The following is a 25,801-nucleotide window of genomic DNA, read 5'->3' on the forward strand; positions in this document are numbered from 1 at the left end:
TTTTATCGGAAATCGTGTTGACAACATCAGTAATGACTGGACTCATCGTCGTAACCACTGTCAATGCAACTTTCAAATACCATGGTTGTCTTATACCAATCAAATTTCCTGACAATTTAAAGCTCGAACTTACTACACGAATGCATCATATTTTAGTAAAATATTTTGACAAGAATTTTTATTACGGTGGCTTACTTTTAACAACAATTAACAAAATGTTGACACGTGGGGGCGCTGTCCACTAACGCTCACAGCATTAAGAACGCTCTTCTAAGTCCCAATGTTAAACGATGTTATTTGGTATAAGCTGCCATCACATTTTGATAATATTTGGCAATACATGTTCTTTTATCGCTAACTTGAATATTCAATTGCCAAAAGTAATGATGTCCCTTTAAATTACTTTTGCAGAACAACAAGTAAGCTCTAATATTTCTCAATGTCATGAAAATCTTTGGGTCTCCACCAAGAATCCAGTAAATGACTAGCCATTATGGGGCATGGATAGGCACTGGTGTCTTGAACACTTATATATTTTAGGATGCTTAATTTTGAGGGATCATAAACAAATGTGGTGACATTTTGCAATGCATTATGGGCTAGTGGGGGATACAGCAGGGAATTGTGGTAATGGATAAAGAATTAGCATTAGGGTCATCTAACCTAATTAGTTATGCATAGATATAATGAAGATAAAAATTTACTAATAACTGCTTATTGTACACATGTTTAAGACCTTTAGGTAATTGCTGGTCATGTGACCTAATTAAGTACATGTCTAAGATACATTGTAGATATGCATTTACTTTTAACTGGACATTGTCAACAAGTATAAGAACATTTGAATAATTATATTATCTGGTCACATGACCTTAATTTTTATGAATATTTGTAATTTCCAGAGATTTATTGGAAACGCGCATTTACTAAAAAAAATGGGAAATGTCCACATAACTAAAAATAATAATTATGCACATATGCTGCACACACCAGCTACAACAAACCTAACTGGTCACAATACATTTAATTATGCATTTAATTAAGTTTATTTTAATTATGCACTCGTTTAAGATTTTCATTTTAATTATGCATTCGATTACATTTCCCCGAGATACATTGCAGATATACTTTACTACAAACTGGATATTGTCCACATGTATAAGATTTGGATAAACTATTAGTTGGTCATGTGCCCTAATTAATAATGCACATATTTAATTCCAAAAGATGCATACTAGATACGCCTTTACTACAAACTGGATATTGTCTACATGTACCTGATCTTGAATGATCAAATTTTTTACATTGTACAATTTTTATTTCAAAAATAAATAAAATTTTATTTAATTGCATGTTAATGATAGTTTACAGTGTATGACTAACCTGAATTCAGTGTTATATATTGTAAGTACTTGCTACCTAACTATCCAAGAATAAAGTGGAATCATGGCTACCTAACTTCATTTACTTTTTTACCCAAAATGACGAACATTTGCTGAAAACAGATAATTGAAGATAGCATCATGAGATGAAAAAATCTAACAAAGGTACCTACACTCCAAATAAATTTTAAAAAAGTCATTTATAGCATAAGTTTGACTCAAGATGAATAATGGCAATACTATCTTAATTAGCTATACAAAGAAACTGAATAAAGACAAAATTTGCAGTTTGTAAAAAAAAAACTATTTTAATTAATTTAATATAACAATCTGGTAATGAATATATGTACAAATAATACACACAATTTTTTTTCTAATAGATATTCAGTTTATCATTCTACACTATACTTTGACTAATATGCCATTGTTTGTAACATATGTATTTAGTAGTATAGAATAGAATAGAATAGTGTCAAAGCTGTAATTCCACAGTTAGTTTCTCAGCAATTTCATGATCTGGAACAAGCTGAAAATAAAAATAGAAATATTTAGAGGAAAGTTGCAAAATACTACAAAATAAGTCATGGTAACAAATTAAAAAAATATTGGAAAATGTGTATTAAATATAATATGCATATATGAAAATGAATATACTGTGTATGATTAAATGTTTTATGGAGAAAATAATAAAATACAATTTTCATGTACATAAGTTTAGCAACCCAATCCCTTTTCACATAAATTATTAAAAAATATCTAGATATGACTTTTTCAGCCACAACAATTTTAAGATGTGAAGACAAATATTCACCATAGAAACCAATGTAAAAGCAAAAGTCACAATACATATTTTCCATGACATTTCAGACTTGATTCTTGTACAGTTTATTTCTCATTTTTACCATATTTGACCATCACAGTTTTATATTCTCCAAGAGTTGCCATGTGAGGGCTCCCTGTATGAGATTTTCACCATATTTGACCATCACAGTTTAACATTCACCAAGAGTTGCCATGTGAGGGCTCTCTGTATGAGATTTTCACCATATTTGAGCATCACAGTTTAACATTCACCAAGAGTTGCCATGTGAGGGCTCCCTGTATGAGATTTTCACCATATTTGACCATTACAGTTTAATGGTCTCCAAGAGTTGTCATGTGAGGGCTCCCTGCATGAGATTTTCACCATATTTGAGCATCACAGTTTAACATTCTCCAAGAGTTGCCATGTGAGGGTTCCCTGTATGAGATTTTCACCATATTTGAACATCACAGTTTAACATTCTCAAAGAGTTGCCATGTGAGGGCTCCCTGTATGAGATTTTCACCACATTTGAGCATCACAGTTTAATATTCTCAAAGAGTTGCCATGTGAGGGCTCCCTGTATGAGATTTTCACCATATTTGAGCATCACAGTTTTATATTCTCCAAGAGTTGCTATGTGGGGGTTCCCTGGGTGAGATTTTCACCATATTTGACCATCACAGTTTAACATTCTCCAAGAGTTGCTATGTGAGGGCTCCCTGTATGAGATTTTCACCATATTTGAGCATCACAGTTTTATATTCTCTAAGAGTTGCCATGTGGGGGTTCCCTGGGTGAATACTATAATTGTCAAAATATGGCAGATTGTATTGTAGCTATGCAGTATCCAAAGAAAAAATACTGATATTGTTGAACTGGCCAAAAGCCAGTCAACCATGTGCTGCATTCAACTAAATTAAAATGTTTGTTATTAATATTACCATCAAATCAATTAAAATCAATAGTGAAAATTTGTTTTTTTCTGGGGTTGTTAGACCAGATTATAATATAAATTAGGGAATAAATCTTAGATACTACATTAATCAAATATGTACAAAATGCCATCAACATAGCACCATTTAATTCTAATGAGGGATTTTAATTTATTTGCTTAGATACAGATGTCTTAGCGGTTACAAGATGTGTGCAGTAGAAAACCAGTATCAACTATTTTCACTTTCAAAATCAGAATTCAAATTCATCAGTTGAACTGAACATAATTTTTCATTCAAACAGTCAAGAGATGTAGAAGATGCTAATTTTCAGGAATGTAGATAGACTTGCATTCAGTCACTTGTTTGATTTTTGGTGTTTTTTCAATAAAATGAACAGTGCCATCAGTGATATGCTATATTGATAGAACCCACAATGATAAAAGTATGAAGAAAATGACAATGTTTACTTCAGTCTGAATCTCTTTCAAGTTGACAAGTTTATAGGCATGATACAAAGTGAAAGTAAACTAGCAGCCTGTTGGCTGAGATAGCTCCGTTGTTATCAATGCACATTTCAATTAAAGAACTGAAGATATCATCAGAAATGAACAATATGTACTTTTTATAACTTGTTATCAAAAATATTCATTAAAATTAGATAATTGAAGAACAAAATCATCTCGAAATGAACAAATCTGAGAGAGGTCTACCTGTAGTACCTATGTAGTATATATAATATCAAAGAAATTAGACTTGCAGTTTTTAACAAGAAGTCGAAAATAAAAAATGACCAAAATACCAAAAATGACAAAAATATTCATAAAAATTAGAGAATTAAAGATATCATCACGAAATGAACAAATCTGAGAGATTCACATGTAATACCTAGATATGTAATATCAAAGCAATTGGACTTGCGGTTTTTAACAAGACGCCAGACGCAGGACAATCAGTAATACTATAAGCTCCGCTCGACTTCGTAGACAGCGGAGCTAAGAACTTATAAATTCTAATAATGAAGTCTTAAACTTTTTTGGAAACTACAGATAATAGGAAACAATTTGAAGAGAACTTTGTTTTAAAAAAAATTATAAATAGGGTCACAGGTCTAATTGTCAATTGTTTTCCGAATGGTCAATAATATTTATGTGAACTCCTTCACATTTGATTCAAACCCATCCTCATTCATCAAACAGAATGTGGATAAAATTAAGTGCATGCATATTAATCATCATCAGTTTTTGTAGACAGTGAATAAAATAAATAAATGGCAGTGTTAACATAATAGTTGATTCTTATTCAAACATAGAGCTTTCAAATATTTGCAGTTTAACAAAAAATGTGGACAAACCTGCAAAAATTAAATTATGTTGATCAACCTTTTGTAATCGACAGAATACAAACTTCCCATAGATTACACGCTTACCTCTGTAAATTCTTCATATGACAACTCACCAGGTGTCTGTGTATTATCTAATATCTTTGTAACCATATTGAGTATCTGGTCATCACCAAGGGCTGGATTAAACATAGTCTTGTACATTCTGAATAACTCATCATGCTTTATACTGCCCTCATTGTACATATCAAAAACAGCAAATAAAACTAGAGAAGTGAAACAACAGGTTAACAATAGTTGTGGTACTAGTATATAAAGAAGATTTTGTGTTAATATACATGAAAAATATCATTCTAACACTTGATTGGTGACATGATTGTCTTATTAATATATGATTTCCAGTAATAATAATGCTATATTTGTACAAACCTCAACGACAATCTAAAAATAAGAACCTGTCTCAGTGACTTTGTTCTGTACTAACAAGTAGTGATACTAGCATTCACCAGGCCAGATCACATCCACCTGGACTGGTCGCATCCACCAAGACCGATCGCATCCAAAAGGCCTGATGACATCCACCAAGCCCTGTTGAACACAAGCCCCTTCTGACCTTAACCAAGTCTCTCACAAAGTCACAACTGTTGTCAGTGACAAAACCTACCATGAGCAAGTACTTACATTTTCGTTTTTGATCCACATTTTTCCTGGGACTCATATTTGACAGTAATTCGACAAAAGACTCTGCTGTCAGCAATCCACTCTGTTTATCAGCTATTGTTGAAGCCACTCTGGGAATCAGTGTATACCCAACCAACTCTGGTATTTGTTGTAGGGATTCCAATCGCATATAACTAATACCATTGCCACCTTGTTCAGCATAATTAGAATACTTTTGTTGGATCTTTTTTATTTCTCCACTATTAACTGCGAACAAAAAGTACAATTTTTTAATCATGGTTTATTTAATTTTGATTTATTTATTATTGTTATTTTTTGTTCTTTGCAGTTGTAATCAAATATATATGAAATCCATTAGCTCTTAAAACAATATAATACTCATTGGTTCTTCTCTTAATAACATTTGGCAATTGGATTTCAGTGAAATAATTTATTACACATTTGAATATTACAAAATGTAAGTGAACTTTGGGTACACCCTCATACAAGTAAAAACAGTCAGCTGTGCAAATGCAATCAATTTACATACTGTATTACTATGTGGGGGCAGCTATGCATTTCGAATACGGCTTGAAACTTTATTTCTAATATTAATTTCAAGTCAGATTTAGAATGGCTAACCCTATAGTCAAATCAGTAGGTGAATCACATTTATTTGATTATCACTTGTACACCAGTTGACTGTGAGTAAAAAGGTCAGAATATAGAGGGCGTCCTGCGTTTAAAAATGTATGCATCAAGGCATAGTCAACAAATAAATATCGAAACTAGAAAACTGACACATTTGGATGTGCCATAATTCAACCATTCCTGCTTTTCAGTTTTCCACTCAACGAATGAAACTTTACTTGAGATGGATATCTATATGTGTTACAGGACAAGTTAAACAGAATAATGTTGGATTTTACCAGAATCTAGAAAAAAAATAAGCAAACAGAACTACAGGAAAATCATTCAGCAAAATATCCAGCTAAACCATCCATCGCTTCTGACGGCCAACCCCTTACATTACAGATCAAATTCACTTACAAACTGTCCGCGCTTCGAGCTGTTTAATCTGGTCATTGGTCAATGTCCCCTGGAAGATAACAACAGTAGTAAAGTTTCACAAGCTTGCTTCAAAAGACTGTTTACTGCACAGTGATCCCAGAAAACGCAAGTACTGGAGACGACTGAACAATGTCAAGCTGACAGAAAAACGCCAAGTTGGGCACAAATGTTAATACATACGGTCATGCATTAATACGACACACCGGCGTACAACCTAATGTTGGGATACTTACCTTCTTTCTACGAAACATGCCAGAAATGTGTTAATAAACCAATAATCAGTCTTGTTTATAAGTTCTTAGTCAATGGCAACAACAATTTCAATTTTGACCTTTCACCTGTCTGCAGCGCCCTCACATTTTTATGATACAATACTTTTGTTTTTGTCGTGGATTGGATCTTACGTTTATTACAGTGAATTTACCACACAATATTGGTTGGTTTGCATTACGCCACTCTTAGCGTCGCACATAATTGCGTCAAAAAACTACAACTGTATTATAGAACATAACAATTTGGGAAATATAATATTCAGAGAAGGCCAGTGGTAAAAAAAATAATATGTCGCCCTATCATATTTATAAATATGTCTGACATAAAGATGCATATTCTATATAGTGACCTTGGAAACGAAAGTAAAGTAAAACAATTACAGCAAAAGTTGACAAATCAAGCCATAGCAAAAGGAAATTGATAATGAAATAAGGTGTTTTCTCTATGAATGTCAGTGACTTATAAGGCACACTAAGGTTACCTTATCGGAAATGTCAACTAATATATTATATTATTTTGAGGAGTTCGGCTCTTGCAATATTTTAATAATTATAAGCAGTTCTAACATGGCAATTTATTATATTTCATACATCTCTTAACTTATATATCTCATTTTCTTTCTTTTTAAATGACTTATTTTGAGTGGTAGACTACCATTTAGTAGAAATAGGAGTTTCAATATGTACTGGGTGCGTTGTAATTATTCCAGTCTCATCGAGGCTGACTTACAGTGTTGTGTTATTTTAAATGAAATGTGTATTCTTAGCGCCTCCCTCCAAATATCGGGTACGAACATAAAGTGTTGAATTGGAATATTCGTCTTGTATACTAAGAATGTTAAACATCAGTACTCACTGATTGTACATAACACGTGTTGAGAGAAAAAAAAGTTAATAATTACATCCGAAACAAATTTTCATAAAATTACTGTATAATCATGTCGATTTTGTTAATGCATGTGTGCCATATACATGAATATTGCGAGTTGTATCACGATTTAGTTTAGTTTTATTTTTGTACATTCAATCTTTCAATTCACTACCACAATCCTACAAATAAGTGGAATTACGATCATCTACTGAAATGACATGTATAACTGGGTATCGGCATGGAGGTAATATGATTTGGAATTAGCGCTTGTCAGTTATATGTTCATTTCAGAAATGAACATGCTTCGTCGTTTTACACAGTATATATAAGAGAAGTTGTGCAACTCTCGATCGTCAATTTCAACCACTCGGAGATTTTTGTTATCTTTAAATTGTTCTTTCTTAAATGACACACTTCGTTTATACTACTTTCAAATCGCTTAGTACTTATTTATATGTCCAAAAAATTAAAAGGGTTGTATTTAGACCGATATTTGAATTCATCCCCGTCAATAACGCCACCATATCACTTTCCAGTCAACTTAGCGTGATTAATTATGATTCAAGTTGACAAGGCCAACACGCGCCTAAACGCTCAGTGATTGGTGCAATTGACGTGAATTCACCAATCAGTCAGCATTTCCCCCATGATTAATGGTATTATAGAAAAGGTCATTCAGATGGTGAATAGCATGCAATCACGTCTGTGTGCAATCACAAATTAGAAAAGTGGTACAATTTTTGCATTTTAAGCTGAAAAAATGAAATTTAATGAAATCTTCATAAGATGAGCCAATTTTTCGAGTAAACAAAATTTTATAAATTGCATATCGCGTTATTTTTATTATTCACGCTGTAATAGACCTGCTTACATAACACGTAGACAACGATCACACATACATATCTCGTTACTGGCAATCGTATTCTAAATACCGTTAATATCATACTGTCATTATCTAAAAACCAATTTATTTATATGCGTCACGGTGCTCATAATTGCACCGTAAAATTAACCATATTATTTTGTAGTACATATGTGTGCATGAAACAATACAATCACTCCGTGATATGCGCCACGGAAATAGAGACTTTTTTGTACACGTTTTGATACGTCACAATTACACAATTGTATACGTCGGTATTGCGTAATTCATCCGTAATTAATTTCTTCTATTTTCGAACTAACAGTCAAACTACACAAGGTACGCACCATAGTCACAGTAAAATTTGCGACATTGTTATAACGTATGCGAGCTATTGGCTTGGTCGTTGATAAGTCACGGTGTTACATATGATAGAATTCCTCATTACTTGTATCCGGGCCACTCGACAGGTTGCTATGCATGTCATCTTATACAAAATACTTCAGAATATACATTAACAACAGTACTTCATAACGTCCTCATTAAACATTTCTAATAAAGGCATTATCAAAATAGATATAGGCGACCCCCCCCCCCCCAAACGTGTGTGAAATTGAAAATGTGTAATAATAGTATCACAACATGTACTAACGCACCTCGTCATCTATCGTGGTACCGATGCAATCGTCGTCTATCACGGCCTCAGACATCACCGTTCAAAAATCCCTGTACACTGGTTCGCAAACTACTACCACCATATATGCAATGTAAAAGTGATTCAAAAACACCCTAGGGACCCCCGTTGTCATAGCAACGTGCAAATAATGGGTTTTATTTTTTGCTGAATCAATTGATTATTTCCATAATACGGCACGATACTTTCATGCGAGACACACTGACACGTTTCATTGATTTGATAAGTATGCATAGTCAATTCGTACCACGTGACTTGCTAGATTACGTCACGTGCATGGTAGATTACGTCACAGAAACAGTATTGGGACGGTGATTATGTGCATACCCAGACCCTAGCGTCACAGAAACAGTATTGGGACGGTGATTATGTGCATACCCAGACCCTAGCGTCACACAGAGACAGTATTTGGACGGTGATTATGTGCATACCCAGACCCTAGCGTCACAGAAACAGTATTGGGACGGTCATTATGTGCATACCCAGACCCTAGCGTCACAGAGACAGTATTGGGACGGTGATTATGTGCATACCCAGACCCTAGCGTCACAGAGACAGTATTGGGACGGTGATTATGTGCATACCCAGACCCTAGCGTCACAGAAACAGTATTGGGACGGTGATTATGTGCATACCCAGACCCTAGCGTCACAGAAACAGTATTGGGACGGTGATTATGTGCATACCCAGACCCTAGCGTCACAGAAACAGTATTGGGACGGTGATTATGTGCATACCCAGACCCTAGCATCACAGAAGCAGTATTGGGACGATGATTATGTGCATAACCAGACCCTAGCGTCATAGGAACAGTATTGGGACGATGATTATGTGCATACCCAGACCCTAGCGTCACAGAAACAGTATTGGGACGGTGATTATGTGCATACCCAGACCCTAGCGTCACACAGAGACAGTATTGGGACGGTGATTATGTGCATACCCAGACCCTAGCGTCACAGAGACAGTATTGGGACGGTGATTATGTGCATACCCAGACCCTAGCGTCACAGAGACAGTATTGGGACGGTGATTATGTGCATACCCAGACCCTAGCGTCACAGAGACAGTATTGGGACGGTGATTATGTGCATACCCAGACCCTAGCGTCACAGAAACAGTATTGGGACGGTGATTATGTGCATACCCAGACCCTAGCGTCACAGAAACAGTATTGTGACGGTGATTATGTGCATTGTCATGAATTTGTTTTCGCGTATCTGTTAACCGACTTAATTAATTGATTATTAGCTGAATTGCTGTGTTATGTCTGTCATCGTTAAGGTCTATTTGAAGTTTTGGACGGAACTTGGCTCAGTGATTTGGAACTAATTACGAGATAATCGTCGCCATTCTGACAGTTTATATTCATAGTTATTAATGTAGTGAACGATTAATCAAAAGATATGACGTATTCAGTACTTAGTGTGATTGGCTTTATGATTGAAGGTTACGCCCTAGAGTCTTTTACTGTTTTGTAATTGGTTAGAGTTTTGAAAATGAATAAAGAGAGTTTGAGTTGGTCTTGGGGAGCACAGCACGATAGACGCAGTAGAGAGAGAGTGCAGTCCTGGGCAGTCGAGAGTCCAGTCCAGGGGCGAGCCTTGATGCAGTCCAGTCTTGGGCGAATCTTGGTTCAGCCTTAGGATAGTTTTGGGGATTTTTTTCCCCAGGGCGCTGTGTCATATAGAGTGCTCGACAGACCGACTAAGACGAGAGCTGAAACGTATTTCGTTGTGTGTGTCTTATTTGACTGTAAAGTATAAGTGACTTTCCCGATCCCGTACCTCAAGGGGACGCGATAGAGAGACGAGACGAGATTCCCCCCTGACAAGTGTGGAGAACCCAGAGAGTACAAGAATTCACCCCTGATACGATACCCAGACCCTAGCGTCACAGAGACAGTATTGGGACGGTGATTATGTGCATACCCAGACCCTAGCGTCACAGAAACAGTATTGGGACGGTGATTATGTGCATACCCAGACCCTAGCGTCACAGAAACAGTATTGGGACGGTGATTATGTGCATACCCAGACCCTAGCGTCACAGAAACAGTATTGGGACGGTGATTATGTGCATACCCAGACCCTAACGTCACAGAGACAGTATTGGGACGGTGATTATGTGCATACCCAGACCCTAGCGTCACAGAAACAGTATTGGGACGGTGATTATGTGCATACCCAGACCCTAGCGTTACAGAGACAGTATTGGGACGGTGATTATGTGCATACCCAGACCCTAGCGTCACAGAAACAGTATTGGGACGGTGATTATGTGCATACCCAGACCCTAGCGTCACAGAAACAGTATTGGGACGGTGATTATGTGCATACCCAGACCCTAACGTCACAGAGACAGTATTGGGACGGTGATTATGTGCATACCCAGACCCTAGCGTCACAGAAACAGTATTGGGACGGTGATTATGTGCATACCCAGACCCTAGCGTTACAGAGACAGTATTGGGACGGTGATTATGTGCATACCCAGACCCTAGCGTCACAGAAACAGTATTGGGACGGTGATTATGTGCATACCCAGACCCTAGCGTCACAGAAACAGTATTGGGACGGTGATTATGTGCATACCCAGACCCTAGCGTCACAGAAACAATATTGGGACGATGATTATGTGCATACCCAGACCCTAGCGTCACAGAAACAATATTGGGACGATGATTATGTGCATACCCAGACCCTAGCGTCACAGAAACAGTATTGGGACGGTGATTATGTGCATACCCAGACCCTAGCGTCACACAGAGACAGTATTGGGACGGTGATTATGTGCATACCCAGACCCTAGCGTCACAGAAACAGTATTGGGACGGTCATTATGTGCATACCCAGACCCTAGCGTCACACAGAAACAGTATTGGGACGGTGATTATGTGCATACCCAGACCCTAGCGTCACACAGAGACAGTATTGGGACGGTGATTATGTGCATACCCAGACCCTAGCGTCACACAGAAACAGTATTGGGACGGTGATTATGTGCATACCCAGACCCTAGCGTCACACAGAGACAGTATTGGGACGGTGATTATGTGCATACCCAGACCCTAGCGTCACACAGAAACAGTATTGGGACGGTGATTATGTGCATACCCAGACCCTAGCGTCACACAGAGACAGTATTGGGACGGTGATTATGTGCATACCCAGACCCTAGCGTCACACAGAGACAGTATTGGGACGGTGATTATGTGCATACCCAGACCCTAGCGTCACAGAAACAGTATTGGGACGGTCATTATGTGCATACCCAGACCCTAGCGTCACACAGAAACAGTATTGGGACGGTGATTATGTGCATACCCAGACCCTAGCGTCACACAGAGACAGTATTGGGACGGTGATTATGTGCATACCCAGACCCTAGCGTCACACAGAAACAGTATTGGGACGGTGATTATGTGCATACCCAGACCCTAGCGTCACACAGAGACAGTATTGGGACGGTGATTATGTGCATACCCAGACCCTAGCGTCACACAGAAACAGTATTGGGACGGTGATTATGTGCATACCCAGACCCTAGCGTCACACAGAGACAGTATTGGGACGGTGATTATGTGCATACCCAGACCCTAGCGTCACACAGAGACAGTATTGGGACGGTGATTATGTGCATACCCAGACCCTAGCGTCACACAGAAACAGTATTGGGACGGTGATTATGTGCATACCCAGACCCTAGCGTCACAGATATACTATTCCCTAGCTATTATAACGAATCCATAAATATAGAATATTATTCTTATTACGTACTAGTATTACGCTCAAATTAAGGTAGAAGCCTACTCATAAATTATAATGCCCAGAATTTATTCATTTTGCAATAAACTATAAAACTCCGAGGCAATATAAGGATATTGACCAAAAAGAAGTTGGGGGTCACCAGCCTTTTTTTCGAGAAATTGATGGTTGTATTTTAGTGGAAAGTCGCCATTTTGACACTATTATAACACTTTTACCACAGGTTTCTATGGCAGAGATATTATTCAATATCTCAAAATCTAACCTTAAAACGAAATTATATGTAAATTGCAATACATGTAAATAATAATGACGTCGACTTTTGTGAAATTAACTTAAGGCGTTATACTAGTATTGTCATGAATTTGTTTTTGCTATCTGTTAACCGACTTAATTAGCTGATTATTGGCGAATTGCTGTGTTATGTCTGTCATCGTTCAGGCCTATTTGAAGTTTTGGACGGAACTTGGCTCAGTGATTTGGAACTAATTACGAGATAACCGTCGCTATTCTGACAGTTGGTATCCGTAGTTATTAATGTAGTGAAGGATTAATCAAAAGATATGACGTATTCAGTACTTAATGTGACTGGCTTTATGATTGAAGGTTACGCCCTAGAGTCTTTTTACTGTTTTGTAATTGGTTAGAGTTTTGAAAATGAATAAAGAGAGTTTGAGTTGGTCTTGGGGAGCACAGCACGATAGACGCAGTAGAGAGAGTCCAGTCCTGGTGAGTCTGAGGGCAGTCCTGGAGAGCCTTGGGGCGAGTGTTGACGCAGTCTAAAAGAGTCTTGGGCCAGCCTTGCGATAGTCCTGGGGATTCTTTCCCCAGGGCGCTGTGTCTTATAGAGTGCTCGATTGACCGACTAAGACGAGAGCTGAAACGTATTTCGTTGTGTGTGTCTTATTTGACTGTAAAGTTAAAGTGACTTTCCCGATCCCGTACCTCAAGGGGACGCGATAGAGAGACGAGACGAGATTTCCCCCTGACACGTGTGGAGAACCCCTCAGAGCAGATTTCCCCCCTGATAGAATGATGAATTAAGAGCAAGACACATTTTTTTTCAGAAGCTGTTATTTCGGAAAGTTTATCCTCTGACGAATTTTGTTAGTATATTTCTGAGTATCTCTTATAAAATGGAGTTGCCATGCAACGGTGTGTATAGATCGGAGGGGACTTTGAACAGAGGTGCACAACTTACGTAGACATGTTACTCACATTCGCCATTGTGATAGATTGAAACTATCAACGATATCCTGTCTGGACTGATCAAATGCAATGAACGCAATTCTAAATATAAATCAAAGTCCTTACATCAAATCAGGTGAAGCATGGTATGTGTGAATAGTATGATACATTGAAGAGTGTTTGTTATCAGACGTGTATGGTCGTGTCAACAGCATCACGCAATACAATGGCAAGCAAAGCAATTAAAACTAAATCAAATTGAAGTCGGTACCAGCTATTCCACCACCCGTGACCAAACTATTATGCTCCAAGATGTCCCGAAATAGTAAACCTGTCTGAAAATTCAGAAATATGCAGTTTATGAATATCAGCCGTTACGTAATTACATTAATTGTCATGTTGGTCCCACCGTCCCGTGTTGGTGGTCCTATATATGAACTAACGGTATTGTCGGCTAGTATCGCAGTAAATGCTTTCACTCAGCACAACAGTGTTATCCATCCTTAGTTAAGTTTTGCTTGTATACACTGGTAATGTTGAAGCAATAAATAACTTACCATTTTAACGATTTCGGCGTATTCGAACCGTTCATATGAAACGTACCCCTTGGTTGTACGCCCCGCTATCAGCCTGATTCTTTGGAATTATTCCAATTCCGGTCGTACCGCGGTCGGTCGCCGCTCAGCTCCTATTCAAAGCTCTGCCAACGGGGTCAGATCATATACGCGATGAACACACAATACACTATTGTTGGGCATATAAAGAAATTTAGGAGCGCTTTTTAGCGACGGCTAAAGTTTCTCCTCTTCAAATAACGTCATGGAAAGTACATAAAACAATTTTACGTGTATAGCTGCGCTCCTGTCAAACAATGGTTTGATCCACCTTGTCATGACGACAACGCACAATAAAATGGGTTCATGCACTCCACATCTGAATGGCTTGAATACAACTGTACACATGAAGGTAGTGTTTACCTCGAAGACTTAAAACAGCCTTCCAACTACAAGAAAATCCTGTGTCACCTATGAAGTTAAATATTAATGTAGGACATGGCCAGTATTAAATTTGGGTAAGTAGAGATTGCATTACTTGGTGCGTGTGTGACGCTGTCAATCTCAGTCACGGTATGGTATTGGAATGAACCGAGTGTACTCGTGTGGTACGTATTTGAAGTGAACAAGTTTATTTAAATTACATATGTAGATGTACCTACAAATATACGGCGTATATACTAAGTGGCGACTAACGTTATACTTTCAGATAATTGAACACGCAGCGTACACAAGACAGTGGGTTAACATATGATTGTCGTTTGGTAACAGAGGTGATCAAACCCATTTAAATTACATAGGTAGATACTCCTATACAGGTATAATGCATGGAAATATATGTAGAATACACAAGGCACCGAGTGTCGCAGCCCAGTGATTCTAATAATGGTATTCATGCATAAATATTGTGTATCTTAGGGGGTCTATATGGTGTTATGTTATGATATATTGTGATATTGAACAGCATTAGCATCCGCTGTATGCTTACCGTGCGTGTATGGGTCTCGTGATGTTTTGATCACCTGAGTGTCACAAAGGAAGTAGTAAAAAGTAAGAATGACCCAAATTCACATCTCGGTAATGCGCACAGTTTTGAATAATTTAATGTTAAGTATTAAATATTAGGAAGCCTACTCATATTGTCCGTACTATGTATTTATACATGACTTACGCATAGCAGTATATACCGAATTGTGGATTTGAGTCAGGTTTAACTAATTAAATAATTATAATTATCATTAAGAAAAATAGTAAAATAACATTAGTGAATAATTACAAATAATATCTAGTCAAAATTAGTGATAATAAAAGTAATATAGTTGGTGGTATTTGAACATTCGTCACCAAGATACGACGTAAATATGCACCCACTGGCACTTGACAGGCGTAGTCGGTGTGTGAGACGAAAACGTTAGAATGAACTCATTATTTCATTGTTTTATCAAAGAAAACTCAAATATGTGCTACCAGGACAGCCTTTTTAATTTCATAAATGTCATAGCCCAATGTATTCATCAACATACAGTATCAATCATCAATATGAAAAACTACATATTCTTGTCAACATTTCATTTTTAATATCCGCGCGTATTCAATGCACGCACGCTAACCTTTCACCCTAATTTGAGATACGTTCCTGGAATCTGTTTTCACCAAAATTAAAACTGATGTGGACTTATCGCGCCGTTGCCATAGTATCACAGAGGAGGTTCTATCGGGCAGATCAGTTTTTCTCAATTTCCCTGTGCTAGATTGCATATCGATTACAAGAAACTCGCCGTCTACACGCAGGTGTCATTCTCGTCTAAGAAAAATGCATTAAGCGTCTTCATTGGGTATATGAGTCACTGCGAGCTCACACATCGGAATACTGAGGATTAATTACAGAACGAAGGTTTGTCTTGTATTAGGAGTATGGAAGGTTTTGGACTGCAAAATGGGTAAGAATCCGACCTCATCATTAATGTATGAATACGGTGAACATTTCAACAATCTTAAGGGCGGGTGCGTCGAATAACGGCGAACAGACTATAAAACCCTGATTTTTAAGGCCACAAATGTCGACGGTTTCGAGCTGTATAATTATGCAGCAAGGTCCGGTTCATCGCGATTTACATTGAAACGTGCCATGTATCTTCTTGTCAGCTTTGTTTGAATATTTTAGATTATGTAAGGGTTCACAGATAATGGCGTGGACCTGACCTGTGAGATTACTCATTTTCATCTTTTTCTAGGCTGTGCAAATATTTATTTCTGACCTCCATGACTAGAACATCACGAGACGTTAGTTGCTGTATATTCGTTTGTACTATCAGACAAGCTAGAAACAGAGGGCATGAAAATTCAAATTTCATAATCCATAATTATTTTAATTTAAGTCTCGTATTGTGATAATGAAAGTAATTTCATTGTAAGCATGCCAGTGTGAGGGAGCTTTTGAATTACGTTCATGTTTTGGAGACGGTATATTTATATAATTGATGATAAAAGAATCACTAATTTGATGATCTACGAAAATATTTAGATGCCTGATACAAAATATAAATAAATAAATTTATATTCAATTATCATATAAATAAATTTATTCATTTTATCCAGTGTAAGCCGCATGTCTCTAAATCGTGGTCACAGTGGTATAATTTAGTAAAGGAAACTCATCTTAACCACGGTTACTAGTAGTAACTGTTCCCCTCAGTCAACTATGGAGGATTGTACTAGTAGTTGATATCCCTGTAATGGCCAGTCCAAAATAGATTATGAATGTCGGGTATCATTATATTCGTTATAGTATTTCCAGTACAAAATGTAATTGCGTATATAATATATAAGCCTGTATATGTATTGTCATATGTTGTTTTGATCACCTGTATAATGAAGTATTATGACGCGCATAAGGGGGAGGGTGCTGAAAATCAGACATGACCCAGATTAATCGGGACAATTTTTTTAGATTAAATTATTTGTGTTATTATCAAAAGCGCCGTTGAAACTTGATATGCATGTTTAGGGTATATAAGTGCTTTGCAGAATATAAAATGACACCTTTCCATAGACTTTAACCCCTCCCCGAGAAAACGCTGACTTTTTTTAGTGACCGCTTTTTAATACAACACTCTGACATCATTGAAGGCGTGACACTACAATTGGATCACATGGCGGTGACACACAATCTCCATCCGCAAAGTCAATACAAGCGATATTGATTATATACAACGTAAATCATAATAATGGACAATTATTAAAACCCCTATATCGTAGAACTTACGAGATAGCTGTCCCTTGTATGCTGCATTTATTTAGACTAGGCTATTATAAGAACTAATTAGGTCAAGAATGAACTCTTGAGAACAATTCATGTGCGAGTTCTCGTGATAAGTTGTTTTCGTTATGTGCGATGTGTGAAGTAATGACTACCACAAAATAGTATGATATGATCCGAATACGAAAACTTTTGAAAATTACGTGACTCAGGCAATATTAATTCTAAACAAAATGGATAATAATTGGCGGTAATTCCAAATGATAAATATTATTTGGGCTCGCCTAGAGTATATTCTAATTACACCATGTCAGTATATGCCAATATGTTATGATGGGCCAATAAAGGTTTTCGGGTACATTAATTATATAATTGTTTGTACTACGGTGTATAATACTGTAAAAGTAAATATTCAATGGGCTTATATTTTGATGTTTTGAGCATTGATTTACTCTGTATTTTTTACTGGTTCTGACCAATTATCTCCATACCGAGTAACCAAGTAGGTTGTAATTAGTCGCAATTGTTGTAATCGGCATACTAAGTGAAATTAAACCCTAACGAATAATACAACACTTTTGCAGTAATAGTATGGTAAAACCACCTGTTGAATTTCTCGTCGTAATGTTTCATGGAATACTAGTATGTCACGCATGTTTAATGAAAAATGAGAAGATCACGTTTAGTAATTAAAATAAGTTCTAATTATTATTTTAATTGTTAATCTAGGAAAGAGTATGGTTATAACTTACCATCACCTCGGTCTAAAGAATATCAGACGTTTTCTTCCGCGAGTCTGTATGTGTTTTTGTATTATACCAATATGGAGTCTAGATCTATAATTATAAATTGTCTGAGTACTTGTGGTGTTATATAGCAAAATGTATTTATTTTCACGTGGCGTTGTTGGTCTTGACATCAGTATTGTAGTTATGACAACCATCCCCCGGACATCGTGGAATTGTTATCATAATCAGGTGTTATTATTTAAATGACACTCGAACATACGTATATATTTCCCAGTATATTTTCTTTTCCGGATATTTTCTAACATTAGGATCGTCGCAGACAATTGAAAATAGTTACATTGTGTAACAAAAATATTGTTTTTGTTTACTAGGTGTTGTAGCAACGGGTACGGGTTTTCAGTCACGTAAACAAATAAGTGTTAGCAGTGGAATGTGTTCAACACGTATGCACGACGAGATTTCATTGTTGTCCCCACTAAGTTGACAATACTGTTGTCACAAACCATGTTTTTACTTCCACTGTCCTCGGCAAATATGACACTGTCTTGACTCTCCCCTCTTCGGAATGGTTCGTTCCAAATAGGCGTTTACTTTTTAGTCGTTGTAGTTCTAGCCACGGTGTTCGTTGGGTTATATGCATTTATTTTGGCGCATGTTATAGAGACTCCTATTGAAACTTGATTAGTAGTTATGGATTTATGTTTGTAATTGCCATTTCGTAGCCCAAATACAAACAGGTTACAGGAACAATTTATTTTCGTTTCGAACCGAACGTTGAAAGTGTGGCATTATACTCAGCCAAGGAGTCTTTCATATTTGCATGTCAAATGTTGTCGCTTTCTACGCATCCAAACAGCAACGGTTCGTTGCGATAAACTGCGATTAACGGGCTTACATGCACCTAATTTACCTAAATGTGGAAAATAGTGTGACCCAATTTCAAAACTGGATTCCGACAAGCCTGATCGGTGGTTCTACTTAGTGAGAGGCGACACTCACTCAGACTTATCTCAAATCTCCCGTCCACCCTCGGTGGCTTTCCCCAACAGGACTTCGTCTGTCGCACCATATCCACTCGATGTAGAAACACCTGAAAACTCAGGAAGTCGGGAACACTTGGTCGAGAGCCGGGCAAGCAGCAGAGATACAGCCACAAGTACAAAACACGTTACGATGTCTGAGGGAGGAGGCCTCGATTACATGGAACTTGGAGGGGTAGTCAAAAACACATCGTTCGATGAAACTCACGACGAAGAACCAGGGCCCGGGACCGGGGAGCTAAGAAGAGCAGACAGTGCTGAAATATTGCATGTCTCTTTACACCAGGTAAGAATTTCGTTTTATAACCTTTTCCGTAAATATTTTGAATGTTGCAGTTTGTGTTGTAATGTAGAGTCTTGCTATCGTTCGCAGTGAAGGAAAGGGAAAGGTAAAACGTCAACGACTACCCGATCGTTATTTACGATGCGCCATTTTCTCTTTTACCTGTATGAAACCCATGTATATACCATTTAGCGACACTACATCATCATGTCATTGACCTAAAAGTACATGTCGTTTTCATGATCACGTCGTTGTTACTAAGTTTATATGTTTACCAAGTCATAACATTGTAGGGTTAACGTTTAATACAGTGTCCTCCAACATATACGGAATTTCTTGTCTTTACTGGGGGACATTGCTGGGCAAACCATTAAAAGTAGTCCAAATTACAATAACAAAAGTAGTAAATTCCACACTTGTCAGGATGTTGCGGCCACACCTTAATAGTAGACTTGAGATAAATCAACGTCGTAATGATAAATGTTTGGTTTCTTAGCATTATTGTAAAAATTAAGTTTTTTTGCGAAATTTTAAGTTACTGTGACTATTTGGGTTAAAGATGGCAAATGAAATGCTCAATGCTGTCATCACATATACTTAAAACACATTTCTCAGAGATACATGTACTGTAAAATATGTTTGCTAAAATGAATGAGTGAAAAAAAATCCTGCAAATATACCTTTATGTTTTACTTGTCAAAAATCAGTGAAAATAAATTCCATACAAAACACACAAAAAGTCTTTTCAGCCAAAATTAATTCCAACTAAAATAAAGTTTTTTACAGTATTTGATAAAAAGAAGACTACAAATAAACAAATCACTTTTATTTAAGGATAAACATGTAAACACATATTTGTTATATTGTTGTTTACTTATTTCTCTGTTTATTGTCTGTCACTTTGCAATTACCCCATTTGACACTTCTGTCCATATTATGTTACATAAATCTATGGGATGTGATTTCGCTATTTGAAATTTATCATTTTGGCTTCACTTTGCAAAGTTATGTACTGCACTGGAAATATTAGGTGAATGACAAACTTAGTTTAACCATGGAGCTAAAAAATGGTTTAACTGCCACATTTTTTTGTTTACCAAGTGATTATAAAATCTAGTTAACCTCAAATAGAACAATTATAGAGTTTTAAAGAGGCTTGAAATAAGATTCTATTTCCTGTAATCAATGTAATAATAATTGGATTAATTACAGATAATCTTTGATATTTGATATGGTAGTTATTGCAATGTAAACTTTTGAAGACTGAAAAATGTTGATTACTCAGTCAAGTTTATTTGATTGACATAGAAAATATGAGGTTACCAAAATAAACCACAAAGTTCTGCATAAAAAACAGTCGGTGATCGTATTGACCGACCTGCAGCGGAGGTCGATGCAACTTTGTACTGCCTCTTAATGATTTATCGTTGGCCCTCTGGTGGTCAGACAAATGAAATAGGCTTGTCACTGTCAGTAGATTCAAGATAAATGCGTTGACTTGTCAGATTTCAAAACAAAATAAACAATATGTCTAGTTAGTTATTAAATATTAATGTAAATAAAATGTCAATCCATTTGTGTATACATGAATCATACTATTCTGATGACCAAAATTTTATGACTGACCTTCAACAGATACAATGTAGTGTAGTGTGACATTAAGACTCAGCTTTAGAAACGTTTAGAATTTTGTTTCTTATGTGATGAATCAACTGAACAAACTATAAGCTCTGTCAACAACCTTACTAAAACACTAGCAGACAATATATAGTGTAAGTCAATACTTCATGTGTATCAGGGTGGTTACAGCAGGTAAAAGGAAATACTCCAGTGGCTTTCATTAAATTCTATAATCACAAACATTCTCAAATTGTTAAATCGTGAAAATTTAACAATTTACAGAAACAGTATCATCACATCATGTATGTATGTAAATAATAGATGGATTATACTGTTATATTAAGTTAATCCTCTAATGGATCAGTGGGATTAGTGTTCAATCAAATTAGCCATTAAGTATTAAATATTTATGCTGGTCTAAATAATCCAATGTTCTATGAAATGTTTATGAAGAAATTGTGTACACCACTTGTTTGTTTTCTGGCAACATACATTAAGGTTGTTGACTACCATTAAAAAATATCACCAGATTTAATTTATTTTTATTTATTCTGTCGATATTCACCAAACCCATTTAAAAATATACAGTCATTGGATTACTTTTCTCACAAAACATTCGTTAAAAATCAATGTAAAGGATGATATTCGGGCCATTGGTTTCTGTAGTACAAAAGGTCTTGTCATATGTCCATGCATTCACCCTTGCCTGTATTTTGGACATTCCGATAATGTTCAAACTTCACACTTACATCCTAAAATACCATCAATTCATCAAAATCAAACATTTCTGTTATTTCAAAACTGAATCTCAGTCATGTATTGAATTTTGTTTTCCCTCAATGGATTTGAAACAACCAACCAACCAACCAGCAGCTATTTTGTTTTAGTCAATGTTCTTCGAGAGATTGACATATGAACTTGAATGAAAACAGTCGGGGGCTGGTCAGGACTTTTTATACACATATTTCACTCATATCCATATGATATATGTCTCACTGATACAGTCACCAAAAAGTTGTATCTAAGAGTGCAGTTTAATGTAGCTTGCCTTCTTTCAGGATGAACTCAATAACATTTGGAATACAAAATGAAAGTAAAATAAAATTATGTTGATAATGCTATAATAATTATAATGCTGTCACTGAGAGCATTTCTACATTCAATATTTTCTTCTATCAGTAGTGCAGTGCTAATGTAAAAAGTTAATCAAATAAACAGAGTAAATAATCACTACGCAATAGCTTTGTTAAACTGATTTTAATAGTAAAAACCAATTCTGGCATTGAGCAAAATATTGTTTATGTTTCTTATTTGAAAATATGTGTGTTTGCAGGGATTGAAATAGAATTTTTTCCCTGCATGCACAGTGTGCATGTTGAATTTGAAATTTACCTGCACTAACTTGTTGTGAAATGCACCACTTTTAAAGTTTAAATACAATTTATGGTTTATCGATTGATGTGATCATGAAAGAATTTGCTTTTTTAGCTCCGCTGTCGACTTTGTCGAGCGGAGCTTATCATATGAGTGATTGTCCGTCGTCGTTCGTGTCAATGTTTTACTTTTTCAACTTCTTCTTGAAAACTACAAGCCTGAATGTTTTGATACTTGGTGTATATCAATCTGACTAAAATCTGATGTAGTGTAGGGGCTTTAATTATTTTGACTATAAACTTATTTTAATTTTATTTTTTATTATATTTGTTATTAATGCCCTTTTATTTTATTATTTTACTTTGATTTTGAGATTTTTTTTAATTCCGCCCTACCTACATCTGATCCGACGCCTATGTAAGTCCCGTTCAAGTCTCGCGTAAGTAACAGCCAATCACAGCCCCCCTTTTATACAGGCTGTCGGTTGCTTACTTTTCAGTGTATACGGGCTTTCTTTCTGTACATTATATTTTGCCCACTTGAATGAACCATTAATAGAAAATTGCTAGTATATTTTTATTTGCAAAAGAAATTCCACAGCATTTTACAATTTTTCTCATTACATTGAATATTTTTTTCACTTCCAACAAATGTGTACACTTCCAGATACATCTTCGCCAGCCAAGGTTCATTCATTCAGTCATCGCTTCAATTTTACATCAAACAATGAGCATAATTATCTAGAACGGAAGCAAGTAAATCGTAAGGATTAGAACACTGTAAACAGCTATAGTAAACAATGCAAATTTTAAATTGTATAACGGTCACCGGCCCACGGCATCGACGCAGAAAATTGGAGCAAAAACATATTTCCTGATCAATTGCGATGTGTTCCAAATAAAAAATATTTTATTCCAGTCCAAATCAGCTCAATCACTTTAATAAAGAGTTATTGTATAATGTACAAAATGTTGATACAATTTGATGAATATTTACAGCTTCAATACCGTAGACGATTTTGGCCCGATCGTCAACAAAACATCACCCGTCTCCAGGGCAGGCGACTGGAAAAAGACACTGGTGTTCGGTCGAACCGGTGGAAACAAAATCAACACTCCCAGAATAACTATGCGGAATAACGATCTAAAGTCGAACCATTCGAGTCACAATATTAACGTAAAAATGACTTTCGTTGCATTTGACAATGATAAACTTACCGAAAAGTCGTGTTATTCACGGTCGCTAACGTCGGTATAATTCGCTATTTTATTTGAGTGTGTTTGCCACCCGGTGACGTCATCATGTGCGCTATAAAAGGAGGTATGTGATTCGTTGACTAAAATCGTCGATAGTGGGTCTCGTTGAAATCTCGTTACATAGGCGTCGGATCAGATGTAGGTAGGGCGGAATTAAAAAAAAATCAAAAAATCAAAATCAAAGTAAAATAATGAAATAAAAGGGCACTAATAACATAAGTAATAAAAAATAAAATTAAAATAAGTTTATAGCCAAAATAATTAAAGCCCGTACACTACATCAGATTTTAATCAGATTGGGTGTATATGTACCTTGGGTAAACCTCTCTTAGGTTTGTTCATTTCATGTTGATATCTTCAATTCTCTAATTTTGGTGAATATTTTTGTCATTTTTGGTAAAAAATGATATTTTCGACTTCTTGTTAAAAACCGCAAGTCCAATTGCTTTGATACTACATATATAAGTAATACATGTGGATCTCTCTCAGATTTGTTCATTTCGTGATGATATCTTCAATTCTCTAATTTTGGTGAATATTTTTGTCATTTTTGGTAAAAAGTGATATTTTCGACTTCTTGTTAAAAACCGCAAGTCCGATTGCTTTGATATTACATATATAGGTACTACATGTGGACCTCTCTCAGATTTGTTCATTTCGTGATGATATCTTCAATTCTCTAATTTTGGTGAATATTTTTGTAATTTTTGGTAAAAAGTGATATTTTCGACTTCTTTTTAAAAACTGTAAGTCCAATTGCTTTGATACTATACATATTGCTCATTTTCTAATGATGTCTCCAGTTCTTTAATGGAAATGTGCATTGCTAACAGTGGAGCTATCTCAGCCGATAGGCTGCTTGTTTTAGTTGTCTTACAATGTTGGTTGAACTTAATTTAGCTTAGTGAATATAATGAGAAAATGTTGTGTTAATTTCTACATGCACAGTGTGCACATTATATTTTGAGTTTAATTGCACTAGCTAATAATCTATGTGCATAGTGCAGTGTGCACCAGAGTATTTCGTTCCCTGGTTTGTGCAATATTTTCTAACTCAGTTTATATTTTTGAACCTAAATGAATTTTCTGATTTTCAATTGTCTATTTAGAGGACAGGTAGCAGCACAGTCATCTTACTACTTTGATTAATGTGGGTCCCATGTTACCATTGTCATACTCTATTGTTTTATGTGGGACCCATGCAACCTATATGACACATTTTTATAGAAAAATGAAATCACAATGTTACAGGAGTTCACAAAATTAGGAATATGATATGAAATATTTTAAACCTCATGACATGCAAACACAAACAATAATATTATTAAAATTTTCCATTTATATATTAACAGTTTGAATGCTACTAAACCAAATACTGTCTTTGAACATTTGTATGGTGCTTAATGTGTAACAACAGTGGTCAATGTATTTAGCAGTAAATAATTTACAGGTCATATTTGTAGAAAGTGGTTCACTCCCCAGAGACATAGTGAATACATAATGACTGGCCATTAATCAGTTTTTAAACGCTAACAAAATTAACCCAGATTTTGTTGATATTTTATCAAACCCTGCATGAATGAAATATCAATATGTTCATAGACATTAAAAAAATATATGCAAAATGTTTGGTAAGAAAGGGTTCATAGAGAATATTGCAGCTGTTTGCATTTCAATAAGTGAATATACATGTATCTTAGATCTAGTTCCATTCAAATAAAATATTGATCATTTTATTAATGAACAAAATTAATAATAAATGTACAGGTGTACATAAATTAATTTTGTAGTTTTAATCAACTTCAAACCACCAGAAGAGT

General features: G+C 36.0%; 3 protein-coding genes across 6 annotated transcripts in view; 2 read left to right on the forward strand and 1 right to left on the reverse strand.

The window, feature by feature from the left end:
- Positions 1-25,801, forward strand: part of LOC146735860 (C-type lection lectoxin-Enh3-like) — a 355,515-nt gene that overhangs the window by 130,520 nt on the left and 199,194 nt on the right. The gene's annotated exons all lie outside the window — the stretch shown is intronic.
- Positions 1,664-14,651, reverse strand: LOC100368018 (uncharacterized). 3 transcript variants are annotated; one of them, XM_085505375.1, is made up of 5 exons: positions 14,404-14,651; positions 6,172-6,220; positions 5,143-5,388; positions 4,549-4,727; positions 1,664-1,908 (listed from the first exon to the last, which is right to left on the reverse strand). In XM_085505375.1, exons 1-5 carry the CDS (start codon positions 14,404-14,406, stop codon positions 1,855-1,857), a joined length of 531 nt encoding a protein of 176 aa, XP_085361501.1. In that variant the 5' UTR covers positions 14,407-14,651; the 3' UTR covers positions 1,664-1,854. The 3 variants fall into 3 exon arrangements, with proteins under 3 accessions (XP_085361501.1, XP_077863170.1, XP_085361500.1); XM_078007044.2 differs by lacking the exon at positions 14,404-14,651 and adding an exon at positions 8,854-8,964; XM_085505374.1 differs by lacking the exon at positions 14,404-14,651 and adding an exon at positions 6,426-6,699.
- The window catches only part of LOC100367863 (transient receptor potential cation channel subfamily A member 1 homolog), a 43,338-nt gene continuing 32,300 nt past the window's right edge, over positions 14,764-25,801 (forward strand). For both annotated transcript variants that reach the window (XM_085505619.1, XM_085505620.1), the window contains exons 1-2: positions 14,764-14,918; positions 19,458-19,734. In XM_085505619.1, the coding sequence (XP_085361745.1) occupies positions 14,899-14,918; positions 19,458-19,734 (297 nt within the window). In that variant the 5' untranslated portion in view covers positions 14,764-14,898. The remainder of the gene's footprint in view (positions 14,919-19,457; positions 19,735-25,801) is intronic.

Source organism: Saccoglossus kowalevskii, chromosome 11 (genome assembly GCF_978046115.1).
Source record: "Saccoglossus kowalevskii chromosome 11, keSacKowa6.1, whole genome shotgun sequence".
Taxonomy (NCBI): Eukaryota; Metazoa; Hemichordata; class Enteropneusta; family Harrimaniidae; genus Saccoglossus; species Saccoglossus kowalevskii.